This window comes from Sminthopsis crassicaudata, chromosome 4, assembly GCF_048593235.1.
Source record: "Sminthopsis crassicaudata isolate SCR6 chromosome 4, ASM4859323v1, whole genome shotgun sequence".
Lineage (NCBI taxonomy): Eukaryota > Metazoa > Chordata > Mammalia > Dasyuromorphia > Dasyuridae > Sminthopsis > Sminthopsis crassicaudata.
The window spans coordinates 158,528,350-158,552,649 of NC_133620.1; the positions used below are offsets into that span (position 1 = coordinate 158,528,350).

General features: G+C 31.8%; 1 protein-coding gene across 10 annotated transcripts in view; it reads left to right on the top strand.

The window, feature by feature from the left end:
- The window catches only part of NHSL1 (NHS like 1), a 345,331-nt gene that overhangs the window by 297,670 nt on the left and 23,361 nt on the right, over positions 1–24,300 (top strand). For all 10 annotated transcript variants that reach the window (XM_074309691.1, XM_074309696.1, XM_074309692.1 and 7 more), the window contains 2 exons: positions 12,428–12,552; positions 24,084–24,276. In XM_074309691.1, the coding sequence (XP_074165792.1) occupies positions 12,428–12,552; positions 24,084–24,276 (318 nt within the window). The remainder of the gene's footprint in view (positions 1–12,427; positions 12,553–24,083; positions 24,277–24,300) is intronic.

Here is a 24,300-nt window from a genome sequence, read left to right on the forward strand (position 1 = left end):
TTAGTGCTTAGTAAATATTTCTGAATAAATTCAAGTTGTGTTACTATTGAACTCTTGTGTTTTATTTTTGGAACTTTAAAAACTTGGATATGTCAGGACTGGGATGAACGGAGAGATCAACTTCAAACTTTCTTAGTAGTAGTAGTAACCAAATTTATAACTATAGATCTGAAATTAAAGAATGGGAAACTTTAAAAACCAAGAAGATTTTAGTCTATTTCTGTATTAAATTAATGGTCAGAATGTAAATTTGCATCTCACTTGGAAGCTCAGAAATTTTCTGGTAAATGAATAATGTCTCTGATTAAAAGCAAACTTTAATTATTGTGGTGAATAGTTTAATATCAAGAAATTGATGGCATTGTAAAGACAAAGTTAAGTAAACAATTACATTTTTGGTCAAGTGAAGTAAAATAATGGCTCTCCCCCCCTCTTTTTTTTTTTTTTTTTTGAGTGGCTAAAGACAGACAAAAGATGGAAAAGGAAAGGTAGTTTTTTTAAATGGACACAGTACTAACAAAGCTTCTGGATTGTTTGGAACAAAAACGTTTTTGTTTGAGGTTTTTTTTTTTTTTTTTTTTCTTTTTCTTTTTTTTTTTGGTGATTGTAGTTCGTCTGCTGTTTCAGCAAATCAGTGGGAATTCTTAATATAGTAACTTGAGAGGTCCCCCTATATTTTATTTTATAGTGTAAAAATGGTGCATTGAATGGATAAGGTTCTTTATCAAACTCTATACAAGTGAAGTCTGTGTTGTTATTTTAGAATCTTTTTAAGCTGTTTGGTTTTTAGTAATCTTGGTGATACTCCATTACTGCAGAGGATAGGGGCTTTTTAATATGGAAGTGTAATATGATATCTTCCAATTTGACTACACACTGCTGGAGTGTCTCAGTTGCAGCTTACAAGCTGTTAGCTATCTTCAGGTTAATAAAGGATACCAGAAACCTCTTTGCCAAAATAGAAATTAGATTTAATTTTTTTACCTGCTCTTAGTTAATTTGTTTAAAAAATAGTTTTCTGTGTAATTAAATGTTAGGCCTTCCTGCATTATCTAATGCTTGTTAGGCATACTGTGAAAAAAGAGGACTACTAGTCAGTATATCATTTTGTATGTGTTTTAGATTTGAGGGTGATGATTGTTTTGAAATCAATTTTAAAATGCCTCACTAATAGCTAAAAATTTAAGTAAAGATATTAAAATCACAATTTTCACACCCTTTATGGAATAACATTCATTTCATTATTAAAATCAGAGAAAAAGTATTGGTGGTTGGAAATAAGAAAAGGATGAGGCTTTATGATTACAGGCACAATGAAAAATCATTAATAACAATAGCTCTTTCTTTTTCTCATAGTATTTTAAGGTTTACAGATATTCTTTAGTTAGGATTTTGAGTTAGACAATATAATATCCCCATTTTACAGATGAGGAAACAGCTAAGGGGGATTAAATATCTTGCACATAGTTATAGAGCTAGCTAAGCATTAGATTTGACCTACATTTTTCCCACTAAACTGTCTCTCAATTAGAATTAACACATGGATCAGCAGATTTATTTCTAAGTTGACAATCCAGCTGACAATTTCAATTAATACATTTCATACCCTCAAGGTAGTCCACACCTTTCCCACACTCTGCTTAACTTACTCTGATCTCATTGTGAAATGTTGTGACCTAAATTTTTGCTGAGATAATTTTTAGATATATGAATTCAGCTTTCTGCTCTTCATTTGTCCATATTGTCCCTATAGAAAAAAACAAACAACCGTACTATAAAGGTGTTTCAATCCCTTTTCTATCTTTTCCTTGCCATACTTTTTCATCGTTCCCACCCACTATACTCAGCCTTTACTAGCTAATGGAGCTTTTTATCTGATAATGCAGTTTCACTAAGACATCTGTTCTGTTTGAGCACAGAACTATTGGAAATTAATCATGACATAATAAGCTTTCAATTTTCTATTTTATCAGTTTTTCTGAATTTCCCTTAACTTGCATTGGATAGAAAACAAAACCCCTGGTAGAGCATTATAAACATTTTACCTTTCCTGGTAACTGTCCTGGTAAATAGTAGTTCTATTCCCTGGTAAATAGATAGTTGTTCAGTTCTTCATTGTTGCAGATTACAATCCATAAGTTTGGCCCTGCTCTCCTCCTAATAATATTGAATAGTGATGCTTGGTACTGCATATCTTTTCTTACTGCACACTCCTCTCCTCCACTAATTTGGCTGCTTTTGGCTCCTTTGGTCTTAGCAAAATATCAACTTTTGTAATGCAGTGAATAAATATAGATATAATAGCATGTAAAATAGCATGTTGACTCATCCTTATTTTTCTTATATATTTTGAGATAAATCTTGATGGAAATGGTTGAAGGATATCTTGAGATATTAGCTTTGCTGATAGAGAAAATATGATAATATGTTAAACAAGGAAAAACCTACAAGTTTTGTTAAATTCTTCTAACAGTGAGTTTCAAAGCATCTTTAGTCATCTGTACTATTCTTTCAGTCTTTTTGCTTAAGAATGAGGAAGTCTAATAATGATGGTTAAATCTTGTCGCAAATAAATTCATCTGTGGATAATTTAGATCTGTTATTAAAAACAATAACATCAAAAAAAAAGAAATAATAACATCTGGAAAATTCTGTGTTAAAAATTATTGAGCAAACATAGAGGGAATTGAGTTAAATTTATAAAAATAAGAGTTGGCCCCAGTTGATAAATGATCAAAAGATATGATTTGTCCGCAAAGGGCTATAAATTCATGCTTATTCCTTGACCTAACAATACCACTGGTTGACTTGGATACCAAAAGAGATTCAGGGAGAAAAAATGAAAATGAAGTATATGTACAAAAATTATTCATAGCAACTTTATTCTCAGGGCAAAAAAGAATTGGAAATTGAAGGGATGCTCAATTGGTAAATAACTCAATAAACTATAGTATGTTTATGATGAACTATTATTACTCTATGGGAAATGATGAGCAGGATGCTCAGAGGTAAAAAATATCTGGAAAGTCTTCTATGAACCCAAGCATAGTGAAATGTAATAGCAATGTTCTGGGATGTCCAGCTGTGAATGACTTTGCTATTCTCAGTACATTAAATGAAAATCCTATCCATACCCAGAGATGTTGTATCCAAAGTTTGAAGTATTTTTCTTTCTCTCTTTTTTCCTTGAGGGTTTTTATTTTCATTAGTGTGGGAGATCTTTGGTTTTGTTTTTTTTCTTCACAACTTGACTTTTATGGAAATGTTTTACATAACTTCACAAGTGGTTCCTTAATTGTGGGTGGAGATAATAGAGAAAACCTAGAACTCAAAAATTTTAAATATAAATGTAAAAAAAAAAAAGTTGTTTTGAATATAACTGGGGAAAAATATCAAATAAATTTAAAAACTTGCAGAACAATGCAATAACTTAGCAGAATTCCAAAGATGAAGAATGCAACTTCCTGACAGAGGGGTGATGAACTCAAAATACAGAATGGGACATACATTTTGAATATTTTTGAACATAGGAAATATGGAAATTAATTTTTGATTATGGATATTTGTAACATTGGTAACACTTTTCTTCTCTTGCTCCCTATGAAGTAGTAAGAGGGCAGTAGGATGGAGGGAAAATAAATATTTACTAATTAACATTTTTATAAACAAATAAAAAATTGTTGATTATATCTGTAACCAAACCAACATAAATCTTATGATTATCTTTAATAGATACTGAAAAAACTTTTGACAAAATATAGCATCATTCCTATTAAAAATAGTAGGAATAAAGGACACATTCTTTAAAATGATAAGCAGTATTTATCTAAAATCACCAGCAAGCATTATCTGTAATGGGGATAAGCTAGAATCTTTCCTAATAAAATCAGGGATGAAGCAAGAATATCCATTATCACCACCAGTATTCAATATGATACTAGAAATATTAACTATAGCAATAAATGGAAAGAAAAGAAATGGAAGGAATTAGGATAGCAATGAGAAAACAAAACTATCACTCTTTGCAGATGATATAATGGTATACTTAAAAAACCCTAAAGCATCAACTAAAGAAAACTATTTGAAATAATTAAAAACTTTAGCAAAATTGTAGTATATGAGATAAAACCATCATCAGCATTTCTTTATATGATCAAAAAAGTCCAGAAGCAAGAGATAGAAAAAGAAATTCCATTTAAAATAATTGTAAACAATATAAAATTCTTAGAAGTCAAACTATATAACTTGACTATATGTCATATATATGGAACTATATATGAACACATATATATGGAACTATACGAACACAATTATTTAAAAAAAATTTCCACACAAATAAAAACAGGATTAAACAATCTAAAAAAATATCAATTGCTCATGGATAGACTGAGCCAATATAATAAAAATGACAATTCTGCATAACTAATTTACTTTTTCAGGGACATCCCTACAAAACTACGAAAAATTATGTGATAGATTTAGAAGAAAATAACAGAATTCTTCTGAAAGAACAAAAAATAAAAAATGTCAAGGGAATTAATGGGGGAAAATGCAAAAGAAAGTGGTCTAGCAATACACAAGATATGAAACTATGTTATATTATAGAAATATTTAATTCAAGTTTTTGGAAGTCTTGATTTTTTTTTTTTTGGCTGAGGCAATTGGGGTTAAGTGACTTGCTCAGAGTTACACTGCTAGGACATGTTAAGTATTCTGAGACCACATTTGAACTCAGAGAACCAGCCCTGAAGTCAGGAGGACCTATCTATTTTACCTTCTAGTTGCCCCCTAACTGTTGTTACAGTTTCTCTGTCCTACTGACTTCTGAGCTATTTTTCTTTGGGAAGCTACATGCATGTATCTAAATACAATGAAAAATTCTTAAAGATCTATGCCTGTATTTCACTGTGTTAAAATTCAATTCTTTTTACTTTTTGAAGTTAATATCAATAATTTAAACTTATTCATTTTATTGTATTGAATGGTTTTTATGAGAAATTAAATTTCTATTCATATGCACTCTGCATTTCTTGGCAAGACAAAATTTGTCAGTTCTCCCGACTTCTCCAAACTCCCTTTTTTCCTTCAAAAAAAAAAAAAAATGCCAACCCTAATAAGCTAAGAAGATAGGAATTCTCTGCCTGCTGTTCATTTAATAAATTTGTGGCCTGAATTTACTGAAAAATATGTCTTGTATTTCTAGAAAAATATAGCATTTATAATTTACAATAATTATTCATATATGCTATCTTGTAAATTCAACTAGAACTTCATCTATGAAATACTTGGTTTATCTGGAAGACAATGAAAAATTTTCTTATTCTTGTTGAATATTTTTTTTGGATGACAGTGATTGCTGTCTTTCTAGGACAAAACATATGGTGAAAACTTATTGTAACTTTGAAAACTATAGAAATGCTCAGTACAACATCAATACAGTACAATAGTCCTGATTCTAGAAGATAAAACATGATATTCAATTTGGGTACAGAACATACATACATTGATTACAGTCTTTGAGGGAATTTATTTTGCTTGAGCATGCATATTTGTTATAAAGAATTTGCCCTTTACTTTTTTTTCCCCAATGGGGGAGTGAAAAAGTGAAAATGAATAGATTTCTGTTAATTTTACAAAAATAGAAGTGGAGAAGAGTGCTATAGATATGGTATCTTTCATACATTTTTAAATGAAGTCTTTATATTATTACTTTTACCTAATTGTTTTACTTTGTTACAAGAGGCTTCTCATCTAGAAGGGATAATTTGTAAATATTTATAGTATAAAAACAAAATGCATCAATAAAAACAAATAAAAAAAGGACAGCCTATGATGTATCTATTTTTCATATTCTAATGGACTGTGATCTAAGATAGAAATCCAGATTCTTAGGTGGTAATCATAATGCCATAAATGCTTGTATAAATTTTTTATTTTTCATTCATTTTCAATTGTCTGACCTTTGTGACTCCATTTGGGGCTTTCTTGGCAAAGATACTGGAATGGTTTGGTATTCCCTTCTCAAGCTTATTTTACAAATAAATAAACATCGGAAAGTGACTTGTCCAGGTTCACATATCTGCTAAGAATCTGAGGCTAGGTTTATACTAGAAAGACACATCTTCCTGTCTCCAGGTCTGACACTACTGTGCCACCTTATATAAACTTTGTAGTTATTTAATCTGTGTCTGGTTTTTTTTTCCCCAATCTATAAAATAGTTATAGTTATAATAATGCCTATTATTGTCTACTTCACAAGGGTGTTAATTGGTAGAAATGAAGTTTTAGAAATGAAGGCAAATTTTAGAAGAGATAGAAAAGTGAGGTTATAGTGCACACTAATGCAAAGCTTTTTAACTTTTGCTATGTCTGTTGGCAATGTGTACCTTTTCTCAGAATAATGTTTTTAAATGCATAAAATAAAATCCGTAGGATTACAAAAGAATTACAAAGGATTACCATTATAGTAAATTTCATTTATCAAAACAAGAAACAAGTTCATAGAGTCCAAGGTAAGAACGCTTTTCAGTTGTGAGAAATAGAAGAGAAATGATGAGATAATCTCAAGATGATGTGGGTGATTGGGAAGTTTTTGTTGTTCAATTTAGGAAAACTTCCTTTAATCTCATGTTAGGAATACTCTTGACATTTTAGAATTTTAGTGTGTCACTGCTCCTCTCCATTCCCACATCTTTAATGTCCATAAGTAGATATAAAAAATTCTGAGTAATTGAATGTTGTCAGACTAGCATTCCAAAGAGAAACATTTTTTTTTCCCCTTTAGAATCCTATATTTTTAAATTATTCGAATTGTACTTTTGAGACTGAATGTATTATAAGGCTGCCCTATTGGCTCAAGAGGCAAACAGAAAAGTGACAAGAGAGCCTAACAACTAGTCCTTCCAGTTTAAAAAATATATATAATAGGTTTTCCAAATATTTTTTTCTTTAATCTTTCCCTTTCTCAGGCTAATTCAGAAGTCAGTAACCTTGTGTCGTTTTGTTGTTGTTGTTGTTGTTGGCTACCACATTTCTTCTCAGTTCCTTTTTCTTATAGTAGAAATGTCACTACTAATTTTTCCCTAATAACTCATTCAGTTTTAGTTTTTGAAATTCATTTAAGTATGGGCATACCCAATATCCTTGCTCTGTTGGAGAAGGCGGATTGCTTGAGTTTAGGAGTTCTTAGTTTACAATGAAGCTAATGCCCATTTGGTGTGCACATTAAATCTGTCACTAATACTATGAGCCCTCAGGAGTGGAAGGCCAACAAGATTAGATCAGCACAGGTCAGAAATGGAATAGTAATGGGATCAAGCCATGAGGGGTCACTGTATTTCCAACATAATTCTAAACAAACAAATTAACCTAGGGAGGAGGAAGAAACTGCTTCACCATCAATTTAACTTAAATAGTTTCTCCTCAGTGAAGTACAGTCATAAACTTTGTAAACATATATAGACACACCCAAATATTTTAACCAACATAGTATATTTTCTTTTGAGAAATTATAAATTTTTAAAAAATATGTAAGAAGATCTAAGAGGTAATTTCACAATTGATAGTAATATATGTGCATTTTTACTGATTGCATTCAAGGTGATATAAAATTATTAGAATATGAACATTTTTTTTCTTTCTCTTTTTTTTTATTTAGAATTTTTTTCCCACAGTATATATGCATGAGTAATTTTTTTTATATTATCCCTTGTATTCATTTTCCCAAATTATCCCTCCTCTCCCTCCACTCCCTCCCCCCGATGACAAGCAATCCCTTACATTTTACATGTGTTACAATATAACCTAGATACAATATATGTGTGTAAATACCATTTTCTTATTGCACATTAAGTATTAGATTCCGAAGGTATAAGTAACCTGGGTAGATAGACAGTAGTGCTAACAGTTTACATTCACTTCCCAGTGTTCCTTCTCTGGGTGTAGTTATTTCTGTCCATCATTGATCAACTGGAAGTGAGTTGGATCTTCTTTATGTTGAAGATATCCACTTTCATCAGAATACCTCTTCATACAGCATTGAAGTCTACAGTGATCTTCTGGTTCTGTTCTTTTCACTCAGCATCAGTTGATTTAAGTCTCTCCAAGCCTCTCTGTATTCCTCCTGCTGGTCATTTCTTACAGAGCAATAATATTTTTTAAAAACTACCCTAATCTGGAAAATGTACTTAGTCTTCATTCTTAAATCATTTAGAAATCAGGTATTTGAGCAAGTTTTAAACTCTGTGCCCAAATATCAGATAGAGATCTTATGTGTGAGAAAGTATGTGAGAAAGTTGCTAAGAATAATTTGCCAAGAAATAACGAATTTACATGGAAAGTAATTATATCATGTTGGATTATAATGTGCTGCCAAAGCAACATAGACACAAAAACAGTATGGGGGATGGGAAAGGACAGTAGCAGCCTTTCAAAATTAGTGATTTATCTACTTGAATGTGGCCACTTCTTGTTTTTCTTCCTTTCCTACTCTGTCATCCATCAAACAAAAATTATTGAATTTGTATGTCTGATGCATTTCTGGTTATACCAAGATATATAAATTGATTTCTGCCTTTAAGAAACATATGCCTTGCCCATCAATTGGGGAATGTCTGAATAATTATGGTATATGAATATAATGGAATATTATTGTTCTAAGAAGTGATTAAACAGAGTAATTTCAAAAAAGCCTTGAAAGACTTATATGAATTGATGCTGAATGAAGTGAGCAGAACCAGTACAAAATTGTACACAGTAACAAGAAGATTGTGTGATAATCAAATATAATAGACTTAGCTCTTCTCAGCAATGAAGTAATTCAAGACAATTCCAGTAGGCTTGGAATGGAAAATGCCATCCACATCCCCAGGGAGAACTATGGAGATTGAATGGAAATCAAAGCATATTATTTTCACTTTTTTTTGGTTTACTTTTTTTTCCCTCATGTTTTTTTTTTCCCCTTTTGTTTTGATTTTTATTTTATAACATGATAAATATGGAAATATGTTTAAAATGATTGCATATGTATAACCTATGGGGAGAGTGGAGGTAAAGGAGAGAGGGAGAAAAAATTTGGAATGCAAAATCTTATAAAAATGAATGTTGAAAACTTTTTACATATAAGTGGAAAAATAAAATACTATCAAAAATAAAGAATAAAATATACATCCTTGTAGGTGAGAAATTAATACATAAATATGATATAAAATAATATGAGAGAGACTACATAGATGATACAAAATATTGTAGGAAATAAGAAGACAGAGATTACTTTTGGCTGAAGTAACAAGAACTTGCATTTCTTTAGTCTGGAAAACTACTTTCATCACAACATAAATTATTACCTCAAAACTGAAGCTCAGAGAAAGAAATTAAGGGACTTCTTACTCTGTCAGTCAGATGATAAATGGTCAAGAAAGACTTCCTAGTGGATGTAACATTTGAGCTGGCCTTCAAGGACTGATATAGGACTTAGCTATCGTATTTTGTAAAAAGGAATAATTTTTCACAGGATCAGACTGATAAAAGGCTAGGAAGAATAATGATAAGAATGAATAAAGGGGCATATGCTTAATTTCAACCAAGACTTTACAGAATAATTAAGACTTCAAAGGTGGGGCAGCTAGTTGGTGAAGTGGATAGAGCACCAGCCCTGAAGTCAGGAAGACCTGGGTTCAAATTTAGCTTCAACTACTTAACACATCTAACTGTGTGACCCTGGGCAAGTCACTTAACCCCAATCAATTGCCTCAGCAGGAAAAAAAAAAAAAAAAAAGACTAAAGGGAAGGAAATTTCCCCTTTAATAATACTTATTTCCTTTGAAATAAAGAGATTATTTATGCCAGTATTTATCATAAAATCATAACTCTAGGACTGGAAGGGACCTCCAGTTTCCTCATTTCACAGTTGAAGAATCTAAGGCAAAAGTACATAAGAGACTTCCATAATCTAAAAGTAGGAATCAACAGATATGAGTTCTTTGTATTTCAGATGCAAAATTTTCTCTAGAAAGGGTTAAAAAAGTTCATTTCATGGAAAGTTAAACATGCTTTTTTTTTTTTTTTTTTTTTTTGGCTTTATGTAATGTATAAGATATTCTCACAAAGATTTCTATTAAATTCACTTTATTACCCACATCAGGCAAGTCTTTAGCAATACAGAAACCTTTCAGTGTTCTATATTGCCTTTTCCCAGTGGTGCATATGAGATGAACTTCACTTGCCTGCTCTTCCCCATATGTAGAAAATCTTAGTTATGATCAACCTATTATCTAGGCCCATAGTCATTTTTTACATGCATTAAGAACCCTGAATACCCATATTTATTAGATTCCCAAGCTTTGCTTGCCTTCTTATCTCCTCTTTCCTGTTTTATCTTCTTTTTCTTTCTTTCTTTTTTATAATTTTTATTGGAACTAGGATCTAATGTTATTATTTGAAGGTCTTAACTTTCTAAATTGTAATCTGATCCTAAAGATGACTAAATTTGAACCTTTATGGTATCTAAAAAGATGAGGAATTTTTTTTTTTAAAGAAGATTAGAGAAATTTAAAGATGAGAATTCCATGATCATTAAAGGAATGCTTTAACATCCCTGGTGATCATGGGATTATTCTGGCAGAGGTCAGGGAAGAGTGCGCTTTCCTGAAAAATTATTTTTACCAGTGTTAGGAATACATTCCTATTTTGGATGGACTCATTATGGCCCCTCTTATTTAAGGAAAAAACTCAACAGGGTTATATGCCAAAATTATTACAAAGATCTTTTGAAAAATAAAGATTGGAAGAGAAAAGCAAAATATTTTGTGTTGCGTTGACTTACAGGAGAAGTAAAATTAGAGAAAGTTTAGGAATTGTTATCATTTAAATAATGAATTATAAGTATAATTTTTTTCATGACAGAATCTCAGAACTGTTTTTTTTTTTTAAATCTCATTTGCACAATTCATTATCAAACCACCCTCTCTGTCATCCAGAAAGAATTCAAATGAAGGCGAATATCAATATGGAGAAAAATAGCAAGCAGGGATTTTAGAGAAATTAGAGAAATTTACTGATGTTAATTTTATTATTAGATATATATCCTCATGGTATGATGGAAAGAAAGAGAACTTAGTCTCATACAGGTTTCTTGCAGTTGTCAGAGCCAAAACTTTTAACTTAGACACAATGACTGAAATTCCAGTGTTACCTCTACTTGTGATATTGTTTCTCATTAAAAAGTGTGTGTTAAAGGGGTGGAGATACAAATTTATTTCTTTTTTTGTCTGGTCTAGTATTAATTCTCTATTGGCTTAATGCTTGAAAAAGTGCCTTTGTTTATTCACAATGATTTTTGGATTATTTACTTATGTCACATCTAGCAGACAATGCACTTAGTTTTTAATGAACAAAGACATGTTTTTAGAAACAAAGAGAGCTGTTGAAATGTGACAGAAGGGAATTTTCCTAGATTTACCCCAGAGTTGGAACAGGATACTTGGCTGTGTAATGTGATGAGTTTACAAGATTTCAAAAATCTGATAAGTCAAAAATTTGGTCAGTTGCCATAAACCTATACTTCTATTTAATCTTGAACTCAAGCATTATATTTCATTTGAAACACTATGATTTAAAACAGGCATTGTGACATAGAAACTTAAACTTAAGCTGCATAAAGGACTCACTGTTTTGGAGCTTATCCCTATTATGAATTTTGTAGTTTGTGGTGGAATGGCACCTTTTAGAACATTAAGCCACAATTTTAAAATAACTTGACTTTTCAGAGTCTTTGTATATTTAAAAAAAAAAATTAAATTAAAAAAAAATCAACAACCCTAAGCTTCTTGAGGTTTTTACAATATAGGACCCTTATTCAGGATAAAAGTTTATAATATAACAGTTTTTTCAGCTAAATAACCTTTCACTTTCCTCCTTGCATTTATTTTCTTTAAAAATGTTTTAACATGAATAATAGAAAAGAATTTTAAAATTCTTAAAAACTCAAATTATGTTATTCCCCCCCAACTTGATCCTGATAATATCATACTTTCCCCCTGCCTCCCATATGCATGAAAATCATTAAGCAGTAAGTGAATTTCTATGACAACTTAACCAATCTCCTATTCCTTTCTCTAGTGAAACAAACAGAAATGCTTTTACATTTTACTCTCTATGCAAATGAAATATACACATAGCATTAAAATTAACTTTGGAATTTACATGAACTCAAAATATCTGGAAATAGCAGGAACTTGAAAATTGCTATAAAATTGTTATAAAATATTTTATATAGAATTTTGGATTTAAATGTTCTGTGCTTTCAAATAAAAGTTGAAAGTAATGTTAACATTACATCTTATTCTCGAATATGCATAGTTGAATAAACAAAAGATTCTTTTAAATAATAACATTTCCCCCTTCTTCCTGTTCTCTCTACCTGATATAGAATGTGATAAACTGAGGAGAGATGGTTATCGAAGCTCTCAGTACTATTCTCAGGGACCGACCTTCTCTAAAGCCAGCTCAGCTTGTGACACCTATAAAGATGAAGATGAAGAAAGTAATCGAAAGGTAAAGTCACAAATCAAATGAATGTTGAAAGGTTATTACATTAAATTTGACTGTGCACTTGTAGGTATTTCCAAAACAGTCTAAAGTAGTCAATGTGAATTCAAATTCTTGCTCTGCTGTTTACAAAGTCTAACGTAAGCAAATTATTTCCTATCTCTGTGCCTTCATTTTTGATGGTTCTCTAATATCCTTTTTGCTTTTAAGTCTTGTGATTGTCATTCATATTCTTTATACTGATCAAGAATAAAGACTAGACAACAGCCTAGATTAACAATATGTAGTCTAATTCTATTTTAAATTTGGGGTTTCCTTTCTTTGTAGTTTCCATTCTGTGATAATATCCTTGGGGTAATCATACTTATTAATTTTCAAGGTAAATAAAAATAAGTTTGCTTTTCTTTTTGTTAAGGCTGGAATGAAGATAAAGGTATAAAGGATTGTAGGAATGTTGCCAAAGTGTTTTATATTAAAGTAATATTGAATAACACACTAGTTATTCAAACAAAAGCTTCATTAGTTTTCTATAGTTTGTCACAGTTTAAAAATCAGTTTTAGGCTTTAAGGGACTATGATCTTTTTTTTTTTTTTTTTTTTTTTTTTTTTTGCTACAGACATAGATATAAAAATGTTTGGGATGGGATCCCATTAATGTCAGAAATGTAATATTTTTATACCTAAATAATTAAAATCAGAATTAAATATGCTTGTTAGTAACTTGTTTTTGTTTGTTTTTTAATACTGTTGTTAAATATTCAGTTTTTATAAGAGCTTTATATTGCTGATACTTCACTTTCCTTGAAGGATCTTCTTTGATCTTTATATTTTATAAGTGGATTGGATATAATAATAACCAATAGTTTTAATTGGGCTGTATAATATATTAAAGACTTCATGTACCACAACCTAGATATTAAGGAAAACAGGATGATTTAATTTATAGACTGTACCCAAGAGCTGTGTTCATCTTTTCCAAGATTAGAAAACTTTGGAATTCAGTTCCATTGGTTTCTACCCCAGATTAATGGTCCACTGGACACCAACAGCACCTTTTAGAGAACTGCCTATATTTTAAAAATAAACACAGTTTCATGTTAAAGAGGAACATTAAAAGTTTAGGATAATTGTACATTTACTGATAGGATCAAGCTAGTAGATTCAATTGCTATAAGGTTCCTGTTCAAAAAAATCAACAAACATTTATTGCTTACTGTGTGCAAGGCAATAATCCTTGTTCTGAGAATACAAATACAAGCAAAAAGAAAAATTCCTGTTCCTGAAGGAAATTACAGTCTAATTATGGAAGGCAGTATAGGAAAAGGAGCTAAAAGTTGTAGGATGATGGAGAAGAGAACTTGATGGCAAAGTTCAGATAGTCAGAAGTGGAACCAGGAGAAGACTAAAGGATGGCCTGTCTCAACCCTTCCTCAAAATCGAAGTTCTGGGAGGCTTGCAGCAAGAAGAGAGGGCCATTTTACCAATGGGAGATGAAGGGTTCTTCCTGGGTTAGTTAGCTTTTCTCTATTCTATAACCATAGATCCTTTAACCCCAAATTGCTCACTTTTCATTATGAGCTATCACAAGAGAAACTGATGGAGGAAATATACAAAATCATCAGTAGTATAGGAACAACAAAGTACATGTGTTTCTGTAGTCAGAGATGCTAGTATTATTTTTATATATCAAAACCACCATATGCTCGTGTCCCTGTTGATCCTAGATGTTTCTTCATTAATAACTGTTCTATAGGAATATAAGGCTTCATAATATAATGGAAAGAACAGTTAGACTGGGAATCAAAAAAGCTGAATTCTAAGCTCAAACCTCTCCCTCTAATTAGCTTTGAATAAATTGCTTAATCTCCCCAGGGCTTCAGTTTCTTCATCTATGATATGTAGTGGAAAGATCACTAATATTAGAATGCAATTGTAGGTTCTAATTCTACCTCTGACTCTCAGGTATGTTATTCTGGACAAGCCTTGCTTCTTTCTAAACTTTAATTTAATAAACTTTCAAACATATAGATTGGAATTAGCTTAGAGGATATCTAGCCTAATTAATTATTATTATTATTATTATTATTTACAAATGAATAAATTGAGGCAAAAGCATTAATTGAATGTAGCTTCTCTGATTCCAAAGGTAGTGCTCTTTCCTTTGTATCATAATTCCCTTCTGGCTTCAGTGCCTATAATCTAATCGATTAGATGATCAAAAAGTCCCCTTTGGAAGAGTATTCTGAAGCAAAAGTTTTTCTTTCTTTCTCATTCCAGCACTTGCTACTCCATCACTAAAATCTTCAAGGGTTTCTAAGTTATCTTCTGTACTATGTTTTGTCATTTCTGTGTTTCTTTAACCATGAAGCTGACTAATGAGGCTCTCCATCTTCCTACTTTTTAAAAGTAACATTTGGCATGTTAAAATATTTTTAGTTGCTACTGAAATTCAGGGTGGTAATATTGTGATAAATGATGTGATTTTTAAAAAAAAGTTTTATGAAACACAATTATATTAAAATAACTTTGAAATTATTACATGAATGATTTTTATCAAAGCAAATTTTAGTTAAAAAAATAGAAAACCTGACCTTTTATAAGTATGTCTATACATTTTGTCATATTTCTTAAACTATTCACATGTTTCTTAAGACAAGCTCTTGCTTAATACTCAGATCAACTAAACACTAATTGCCTTAAATAATGCTATTAAAAGCTCAAGAATATTATTCTGATTTTTTTCATTAGTGTGTTGACAAAAATAAAATTATAATTTTGAATAGATTTTATTATAATAAAATTAGCTTTTTTAAAATAGCATTTCAGTATAACTTTAAAACCATTTACTGCATAATAAATACTTTAAAAATGGCATTCAAACTATAATTTGGTACAAAGTAGATAGATGGGCAGATGGGAAACTGACAGCTTTGAATAATACTGATTAATGGAGCACTTTTAACTGTCACTCCTATCTTAAAGCATAGTAAGATTTTACCCATTAGTAAAATTGCCTCATAAGCCTTTTAGCCTGCTACAGACTTGAAAATTTTTTCCCTAAAGTTTGAGCTCGTGGGGGAGGAAAATAGAAGAGTAGTGTGTTTGATTTTTTCAAAATACCACTTTAATTCTTCTGTCTCATGACTAGGTTGATTATAAGGTGATTGATTTTGCAGCCCAGCATTTCTCAGAGATCACTTACTCAATTATAAAACAGTGTCATCTATTTCAGTGGAAGTAGTACTTCTCTAATGGTGAAATTAAGTACTGCTTAATTTCCCCCCACCCCTCCAAAAATAACAGAAGAACAGAAGATATGTTGATTATATCAGGAACTTTTTATTCATTTATTTCCCTTTTTTAGTTTCTTTAATACTCTGATACAAATTCTATTTGATTACATTAAAAATGCGATGGTTGACAATGCTTCACTAACATATGAAAAAATTGTGGGAAAATTTATCACTAGTATTCATGAAATATTAAAAGATTTAGGAAAAGTAATCTAGCTCATTTAATAAATAATTCCATTGAGGATTTGTTGGATCACACAGATCAAGCTCATACTATTTGGGCATTATAGGTAATGGGATTATAGAGAAACTAAGCTAAAAACAATGATAACCATAGCAGACAATCTCAGAAGGAAAAGATTAGAACATTCTTTTCTTAGGTCCCACAAATTTCATGATCTTAATTAAAACATATCAGATAATATCGTCATAAGAGTTATTGGATTTGAGATAAGATCACATTTACTACTATGTATATGGATTTAAGCTTTATAAGCTTTCCACCAGGAAAAGAAAATTGAGGCAATAACAACAAATTCCCACTTTACAAACAATTTGTGTTTTAAATCATAAAGAAATCATGACCCTGGTTTTCTGCATAATTACATCCTTTACATTGTGCTTTTTATATTTTGGTGTACATATGTGTATTGTATGTTCTTGTTGAATCTATTTCTCCTTATTCTTTCTTTTCTCTCCTTTCTCACTCAGCAGTCTAGTTTAGGCTGCCTCTTTGAGTGTTGTGTTAACGTCTGCAGTGACTTGGTCCCATGGAATTTCAAGGTACCTGTCCACTTGCCCACCAGCTGTCATACATACAGCTTGATACCATTTTATTTACATCTTCCACCTTTTTTTCACTCATAACTAATGAATTAATCATACTGTACTTTGCTATGGAATCTTGTAAGATTGCCAAATTAGGAATCAGTATTTGATGCTTTTAGTAATAAAGTACTAAAGCAACATGATATAATAGGTAAGGTCACAAACCCTAGATATTAGTCTCCAGTATGCTGCCTACTGGCTGTGACCATGGGCAAGTCACTTAACCCCCTTGCAACTAAATGGTGAATAATACTTAGGTACTATGTGCCTCATAGGGTCATTGTGAAGAAAGTGCTAAATAAAACATAAATTGCTCTGTAAATATGAGCTTTTAGTATTATTGGATATACATTGACCAGGATGTGCTAACAGAATACATTAGAATAACATCAGCATTAATATGGTAGAGTTCATATAGTATTTTCATTAGGAATGGCATTAAATGTCAAAGAAGGGGACACTAACAATAGGAAAGCTTAGTAAAGGCAAATAAAAGATTTTTAAAGAGAATCCCATAATATGAGAATGGATTTTAAACTCTCATCTACTATGTTGTTCATTAACAAACTAGAGAAATAAAAGTATTGTCTAATGTTGTTGAAAAATCATATAATTAGAAGGAAATCAAATAGGATATATCTGATTCACAAAATGGAACCATTGAATAAAGATGAGAATGACTACCTCCAGAGGTTTACAACTAAGAATAGACTTTGGTAGCTGGTTGATTAGCCTGCTATGTGCTAGATGTTATACCATATTCTGAAGATGCAAAGAAAGGCCAAAAACCCCAATCATTGCTCTCAAAGAGCTCAGGGGAAACAATATGCAAATAGTTATGCACAAACAAATGTAGGGATACAGGACACAGGATAACTTGGGACTAATCTCAGAGAGGTACTAAGAATAAGGATGAATAAGAAAGGCTTTTTGCAGAAAGTGAAACTTTAAAGGGAGTTAGAGAAGCTAGGAAATAGAGATGAGGATGGGGAGAATTATAGGCATGAGGTTGACCAATATAAACATTGAGTCTGGAGATTGTCATGTTCAAGTAAAAGGTTGAGTGCGTGAAGTGGAGTAAGTTTTAGGAAAACTGAAAAGATAGGAAGGGGTCAGGTTATGAAGGACTTTGAAAGCCAAGCAGATGATTTCATATTTGATGCCGAAATAATAGAGAACCACTAGAGTTTATTGAATTTGAGGATGAGATAATCAGATCTGCATTGGATGAAGATCAATTTGACTGCTGAATGGGGGGAAACTAAGGCGGGGAGGCCAACCAGTAGATTATTCCAATAGTCCAGGTGTGAATGATGGAGACCTATCCCATGGTGGTAGCAATGTCAGAGAAGAAGAAAGGTAAAATTGAGATAAGGGGGGTGAGAGAGTGAAGAGTTGAGGATGATAGCTAGGCTGGAACTATAGGATGACTAGGAAGATGGTAGTATCTTTGATAGTAATAGGGAAGTTTAGAGTCAGGGGAAGAGGGTTTAAGATGAAAAATAATGACTTCAATTTTGGACATGTTGAGTTTAAGATGTGTATCAGACATCCAGTTCAAGATGTCTGAAAGGCAGTTAGAGATGTGAGACATGAGATCTGGAGAGAAGTTGTGGCTGGGCAAGTAAATCTGAGAGTATACTTATGCAAAGTATATTTAATGCATACAACAGAAAATGTTAAAACAATTTCCTATTTACATATACCATTACATTATACTACTTATATTTATAGCCCATTTTAGTTACAAAGCACTCAACATTCACTGTACCATTTGTTCCTTATAACAACATAGTGAGGTAGGTAGAGCATATATTTTTTATTGCTATTCTGTAAATGAGAAAGCTAAAGTTTAGAGTGGAAGAAGGGGTGTAATGTCAACTAGCCCAAGAGAATAGACAATTAAGTGACAGATTTGGAACTAAAGTCAAGTGATCTAACACTGGCTTCTTTATCCTTCCCACCATAGCATAGCATAGCATAGCATAGTGTCTCCCATTTAAAAAATTCTCAGTAAGATAAATGATAGTATAGATCAGGGATCAGCAAACTACAATCAGCATATGCCAGTCTGCTGCTGCTTTTGTAGCTAAGAATGGTTTTTCCATTTTAAATAAACTTTTATTTTATTTTTTAAAAATATAAAATGCAGTTTTAGCTCAGAGGATCATACAAAAATACGCTTTGGGCCAAATTGGCAGAGATGATCCTTACTATACAGTAAAATCTAATAATTGATTGCAAAATGTTACTGTAAGGTAACTGTAACGTTACTGTTAGGTTATGCTAAATTTTGCTGAAGCAATGAAGTGGCACAACATTTTAGAAAACCAGAATTAAAATTAGGAAAACCTGAGTTCACATCATACTTGGTTTGATGATATTAGTGAAGTCATTTAAATTTTCTGAGTCTCAGTTTCCTCATCTGTAAAATGAAGGTAATAATAATACTAGCCCCACCAGCCCCAAATGATTACAGGGAAAGGAGCAAATGGAATAAAAGTAAAATATTTTGTAAATTTTAAAGTTTTATTTAATGCTAGTTAACTTTGCATAATTTCTCAGTATTTTTTGGTCTAAAATGGGTGGGGAGGAAGAGAAAGAAGAGAAATACATCATTATTTAAACATCTGGGTCTTGATCCATTCCACTCCCAGGAATTTTCATTACTCTTTGAAATTCTCAAGCCCATTTGTTAAATAACTGTTAGTCTGAATTACACAATACTCTATGAGCAAATATTCTTTGGAAATTTTATATAACAATTATTCCTTCTTATGTCCCAGACAGTATTCTGGGAATGTCTTATAGGAAGTAAAGAAGCTTTAAGCAAGAAATAATAATGGAAAATTTGTATAACAGCATTTTCATGAATGTTAATATTTTAGGAAGAAAGAAGGCATTCTGAAAATTTGCAAATTGATCATATTGGTTTATATTATATTTATATTTCTTTTCCTTTGAAATTAATTTTTTCATTTAGACCCAGGGTGGTAATCTCTCAGGGTTTGAACGTAGATCCTTTATGACTCCAGTGGCTCCTCCTTGGTGCACTAAAATCTCAGATAAATATTCTGATCTTCTGAAGAAAGTGTATTGGAGGAGTACACATTTTACAGATATTTCTGCCATCTTAATCTAGGACGTCTTTAGAGAGTAGGTAGTCACATAGCAAGGGGCGGGGGGAGTTAGTAATATTTCTAAAGCACAGGGTGACTGTGTCACTCCCTACTCAATAAATCCAATGCATTCTTAGTTACTTTGAGGGTGTATTACAAACTTCCTTTTTAGCATTGAAAGCCTTTCTCAGTCTGGCTTCAACCCATCTTTCCTGCATTATTATACATTACCCCCCTTCACATACACGATGGTCCAGGAAAACTGACCTTTTTCCTGTTTCTCATGCAAAACATTCCTTCTCTCTTTCCCTTTCTTTGTACAAGGTGTTCTCCATGCCTGAAATATATTTTTCTTGTGATCTATTCTTCGTAGAATTATTTATTTCTTTGAAAGTTCAACTAATACACTTGTTATGTTACTGCCTCTGCCCCTAATCATCTGAACATATTTTTTATTTACTAATTTATTTACTATATGTTTTATCCCTCCTCATTTAAGGAGATGGGAACTGTTTGATTTATGTCTTTGTGTCTCTAGTGCATAACACAGTACCTGGCACATAGTGGGTGCCTAATAAATGCTTGCTGAGTGGCTTGTTTTTCCTTTCCTTACTTCAGTCAACTGCAAAAATGCATGCTCCTGCTTACCTTCTTCCCTAAGCAAGATAATATGTTTCTCCCTCCTTTCTTTACAAGGACAGTAAGCAGTCTGATATAAATTATACATATGCCAGAAGATAACTAATATTAATTAGTAATAACTGATTTATGCAGCACTTTAAATGTTTGCAGAAGACTTTATATCAACATTTAATTTGATTCCCATAATATTGTAATTCAGATAGTACAGTAGGTTTTATTTTCCCCATTTTTACAAAATGAAGAAACTGAGACTTAAAGATGTTAAGTGATTTGACCACTGTCATACACTTTGTTAATTTCAAGGGGGAAATATGAAACTAAATTTCTCCTGTCTGTTTGTGGTATTCTATCAATCACAGGCTCTCCCTCCTATTCTTACTTTGAGAATAATTGTTACAAAGAAAAAGCAAACAAATGGCTGGGTAACAAACAAACAAACAAACAAACCCAAGTACATGTACCCAAGCACTTAAAACTTTAAGGATTGTGTAGGCAATGACATTTGTGTTTTGAAGTTGACTAGGAGATCTTGTGAGATTCAGGTATGGAGGGGAAGGTATATACTACTCAAAATGTAGAGGGCCAGTTGTGCAAAGGAAAATAAGAGTGTAATGTATAAAGAATAGCTAACAAGCCAATTTGATTAGAACAGAGAGGTATGGTGGGTGTGGGTGTGTGTGTGTGTGGGTGTGTATGGGTGTGTATGAAATAAGACTGGATAGATTGATGGGAGGGCAAATAGTGGAGGGCTTTAAGTTCAAAGGTGGCACATTAATATATTTTCTCTTAGAGGAAGCCACTAAGGATTTTTTTTTTTTAAACCGAGGGTTATGTGAGCATCTTTGTTTTAATAATGTCATTTTGGCAGCTGTGGAGGGCAGAGACTTGGAAACAAGGAACCTAATTGGGAGACATAAATCCACATGAAAGGTTAAGGGGTTTTCAAAATTGGTAGTAATTGTAGATGGAGATAAGGATATATTAAAGATGGTGTGGAGGTAGAATTAACAAGACTTGGCAGCTTATAGGATGTAGGACGAGGGAGATGGAAGAGTCAAGATGATGCCAAAGTAAAAACTTTGGTAACTAGGTAATGCCCCCAACCTAAATAAGGTAGTTTTGTGAAAGATTGAGTTTTGGGAAAAATATGAACAATTATGGGCACTGATCAGATTGTGGTTATTTGGTTGAGTGGAGTGAAGATGGAGTTCGTTGATATGAATTTGGAACAAGGAACCTCTACTTAAAATATACAGGAAGCAAATTGCTTAAACTGGAATGAAATTGAGAAATTGATTAAGTAGATATCTCATTAGAGATAATAATGAAAAAGTATGGGATCTAGTGAGATCATAGAAGAGTTAGAAGAAAATAACTTCCTGGACAGAGTCTTAAGGGATTCCTATACTTAAAAGGTGGAAGAAGGATAATGATTCAGCAAAGAAAAATCAGAAAGCCAAAAATGGAAACCAAGGAAAGGAAGAGTATCCAGGAAGAGGCAGATATTCACCAGTATCACTCACTGAAAATAAATCAAATAGTAGCTTGAGGACTGAAATCATTAGATTATGTTTGATTAAGAATTTGAAATTCAAGATATATTTAGAGTCCTAACATAATTACATACTCTATCCATTAGCATATATGTATGTAGCAGCACTTTTTGTAGTAGTTAAGACTATGAAACAAAATAAATGAGGAATGGCTAAATAAATTGTGAAGAATATGAAGAATACAAAGAATCATGGGAAGACATATAGGAAATGGGACAAGAAACCAGGATAGCAATATATCTTCCACTTTATTATAGAAACTAGAATGCCTTTAAAAATAGTTTATAACAGGGATAACTTGAGCCAGCTTTATTGGGATATCCTAAAGGTATTTGTCACTATTATCCACTAAATATGTACATATATGCATATATACCTATGTATCAGTTCTGTTTTTTCAGGAATTTATTTTGTCTTATAATGACAGTAAATTAAGTTTATGTTGTGATATACTTATGTTACATTATTTAATGCTCTCAATAGCTTTTTGAGGTAGGATGAGCATTCTTACCCCCATTTTGCAGATGAATAAGCTGAGGCTCTCTAACATTGTGATCTGCTTAGAGCCTTAGGAAGAGCAGGTGGCAGAAAGGAAGTGAAGATATAGATCTTTTGACTTGTTATCCAATGTTCTTTCTACTACACTACTGTCTTTTTATTGTGATTTTAGTGCTGTTTTTCAAATTTTATTGAGCTGAGTTTTAACTGAACTAGCAACCATAAATCCTGATCAGTCATTTCCTCCACTGATTATATGACTATAATCAAATTATCTTATTTCTTTGATCTTGTTTAATAATCTATTCTACCCAACTCATTTTAGAGGATTGTTTCAAGAATCAAATAAGAAAATAAGGAAACAGAATTAGCTGTGTAAGCTTTAAAGCATTTTTTTAATGTCAAGGCATGTTTTTAATATTGTTGTTTGGGAAAGTAAAGTAATTTAAATGGTAAGATAACTTTAATAGTTGACAATCACCAATACTATTTTTAATAATAATAATAATATCATAACAGTTTTTCTATATATTTTGTTAGTTGTTTCCTCACAAAATATTACAATGAAATTAGAAATTGTTCCAGGCAGACTTTTAAAAGAGAATGTAGTTAGAATACATTTTTTTAAAGGAATTCCTATTCAGGTACTGTGTTTTTTTCCCACAAAAACAAAAAGTAGCTTGATATTCCTATAGCCTTTTCTTGTCATTGAGTAAAGTTAAACTGTGCCTTATTTAAGTTCATCACCACTTGATTGCCAAACGAAGCTGTCACTTCAAATATTTTTTAAGTTGCTATAGGAAGAAGAACATAAAAGGCTATTTTGTTAGTATGTGAATATTTATCAAAGTTGACACAGCAAGCAATGTTTCCCATGGAGCTCTGATAAAGTTCCAAGTAAAGTTTATTAAAGCTTGATGTACTTTAACAATTTCATACTCTTTCTACATATTTATTTCTGTTTTGAGAAGAACAGGAATAGTTGATCTGCAATAGTGTTTCTTATAAGAACCACCTGCAGATTCCAAGTTCAGAAGAAATTAGAATAGGCATAAAAATTGTGGTATGGACAGATTTTTTGGGGGGGAGGGGCTAGATTCAATAGTTATTTATTAAAATGGAAACTATAATTCCTAAGCAATAGTGTTTCTTCAATTTGTCTCTCTAGGCTCATGGCAGAATAGCATAGACTCTCAGAATTGTAAAGAATTTCAGAGGACCACCTAGTTAAATTTAAATCTGAATAAGAATTTTTAACATACCTGTCAAATCGCCAGATACTTTGCTAAATCTTTGCTAAAAAACTTCCCAGTGAGAGAGAATCCATTTTTTCCCCTCTAGCTAGCCACTCTAGGCCTTGGTTTCTTTATCTGTAAAATGAAGCACTTGTGTGCTAAGGTTCCTTCTAGCTCTGAATCTGTGACCTTATAAATCTCTGATGGTACGCTTAATCCTTTTGAAATTACATCTCAGATTAGGTCCAGTTTTCTGGCTTTCAACTTTTATTTTCTGAATCTATATTGTATCACCAAGAGATGAGTTAAATAAAAGTTTTTTTTTTTTCCTCAGCCATTTACATGCCATATATCCTCTTTTTCTCTCAGTGTTCCATCTCTTCCTCAGAGGAAGAAAAACTTATTACTACGACTAGAGCCAGAACTCCAACTTCAAGTGACTTATCTGACATTAACACCCAAACAAACTGGACCAAGTCACTTCCGCTGCCAACACCAGAGGAGAAGATGCGACAGCAAGCACAAACAGTCCAGACAGATGTGGTTCCTATTAACGTTACCGGTATGCTTTTTTATAGTTCATTCA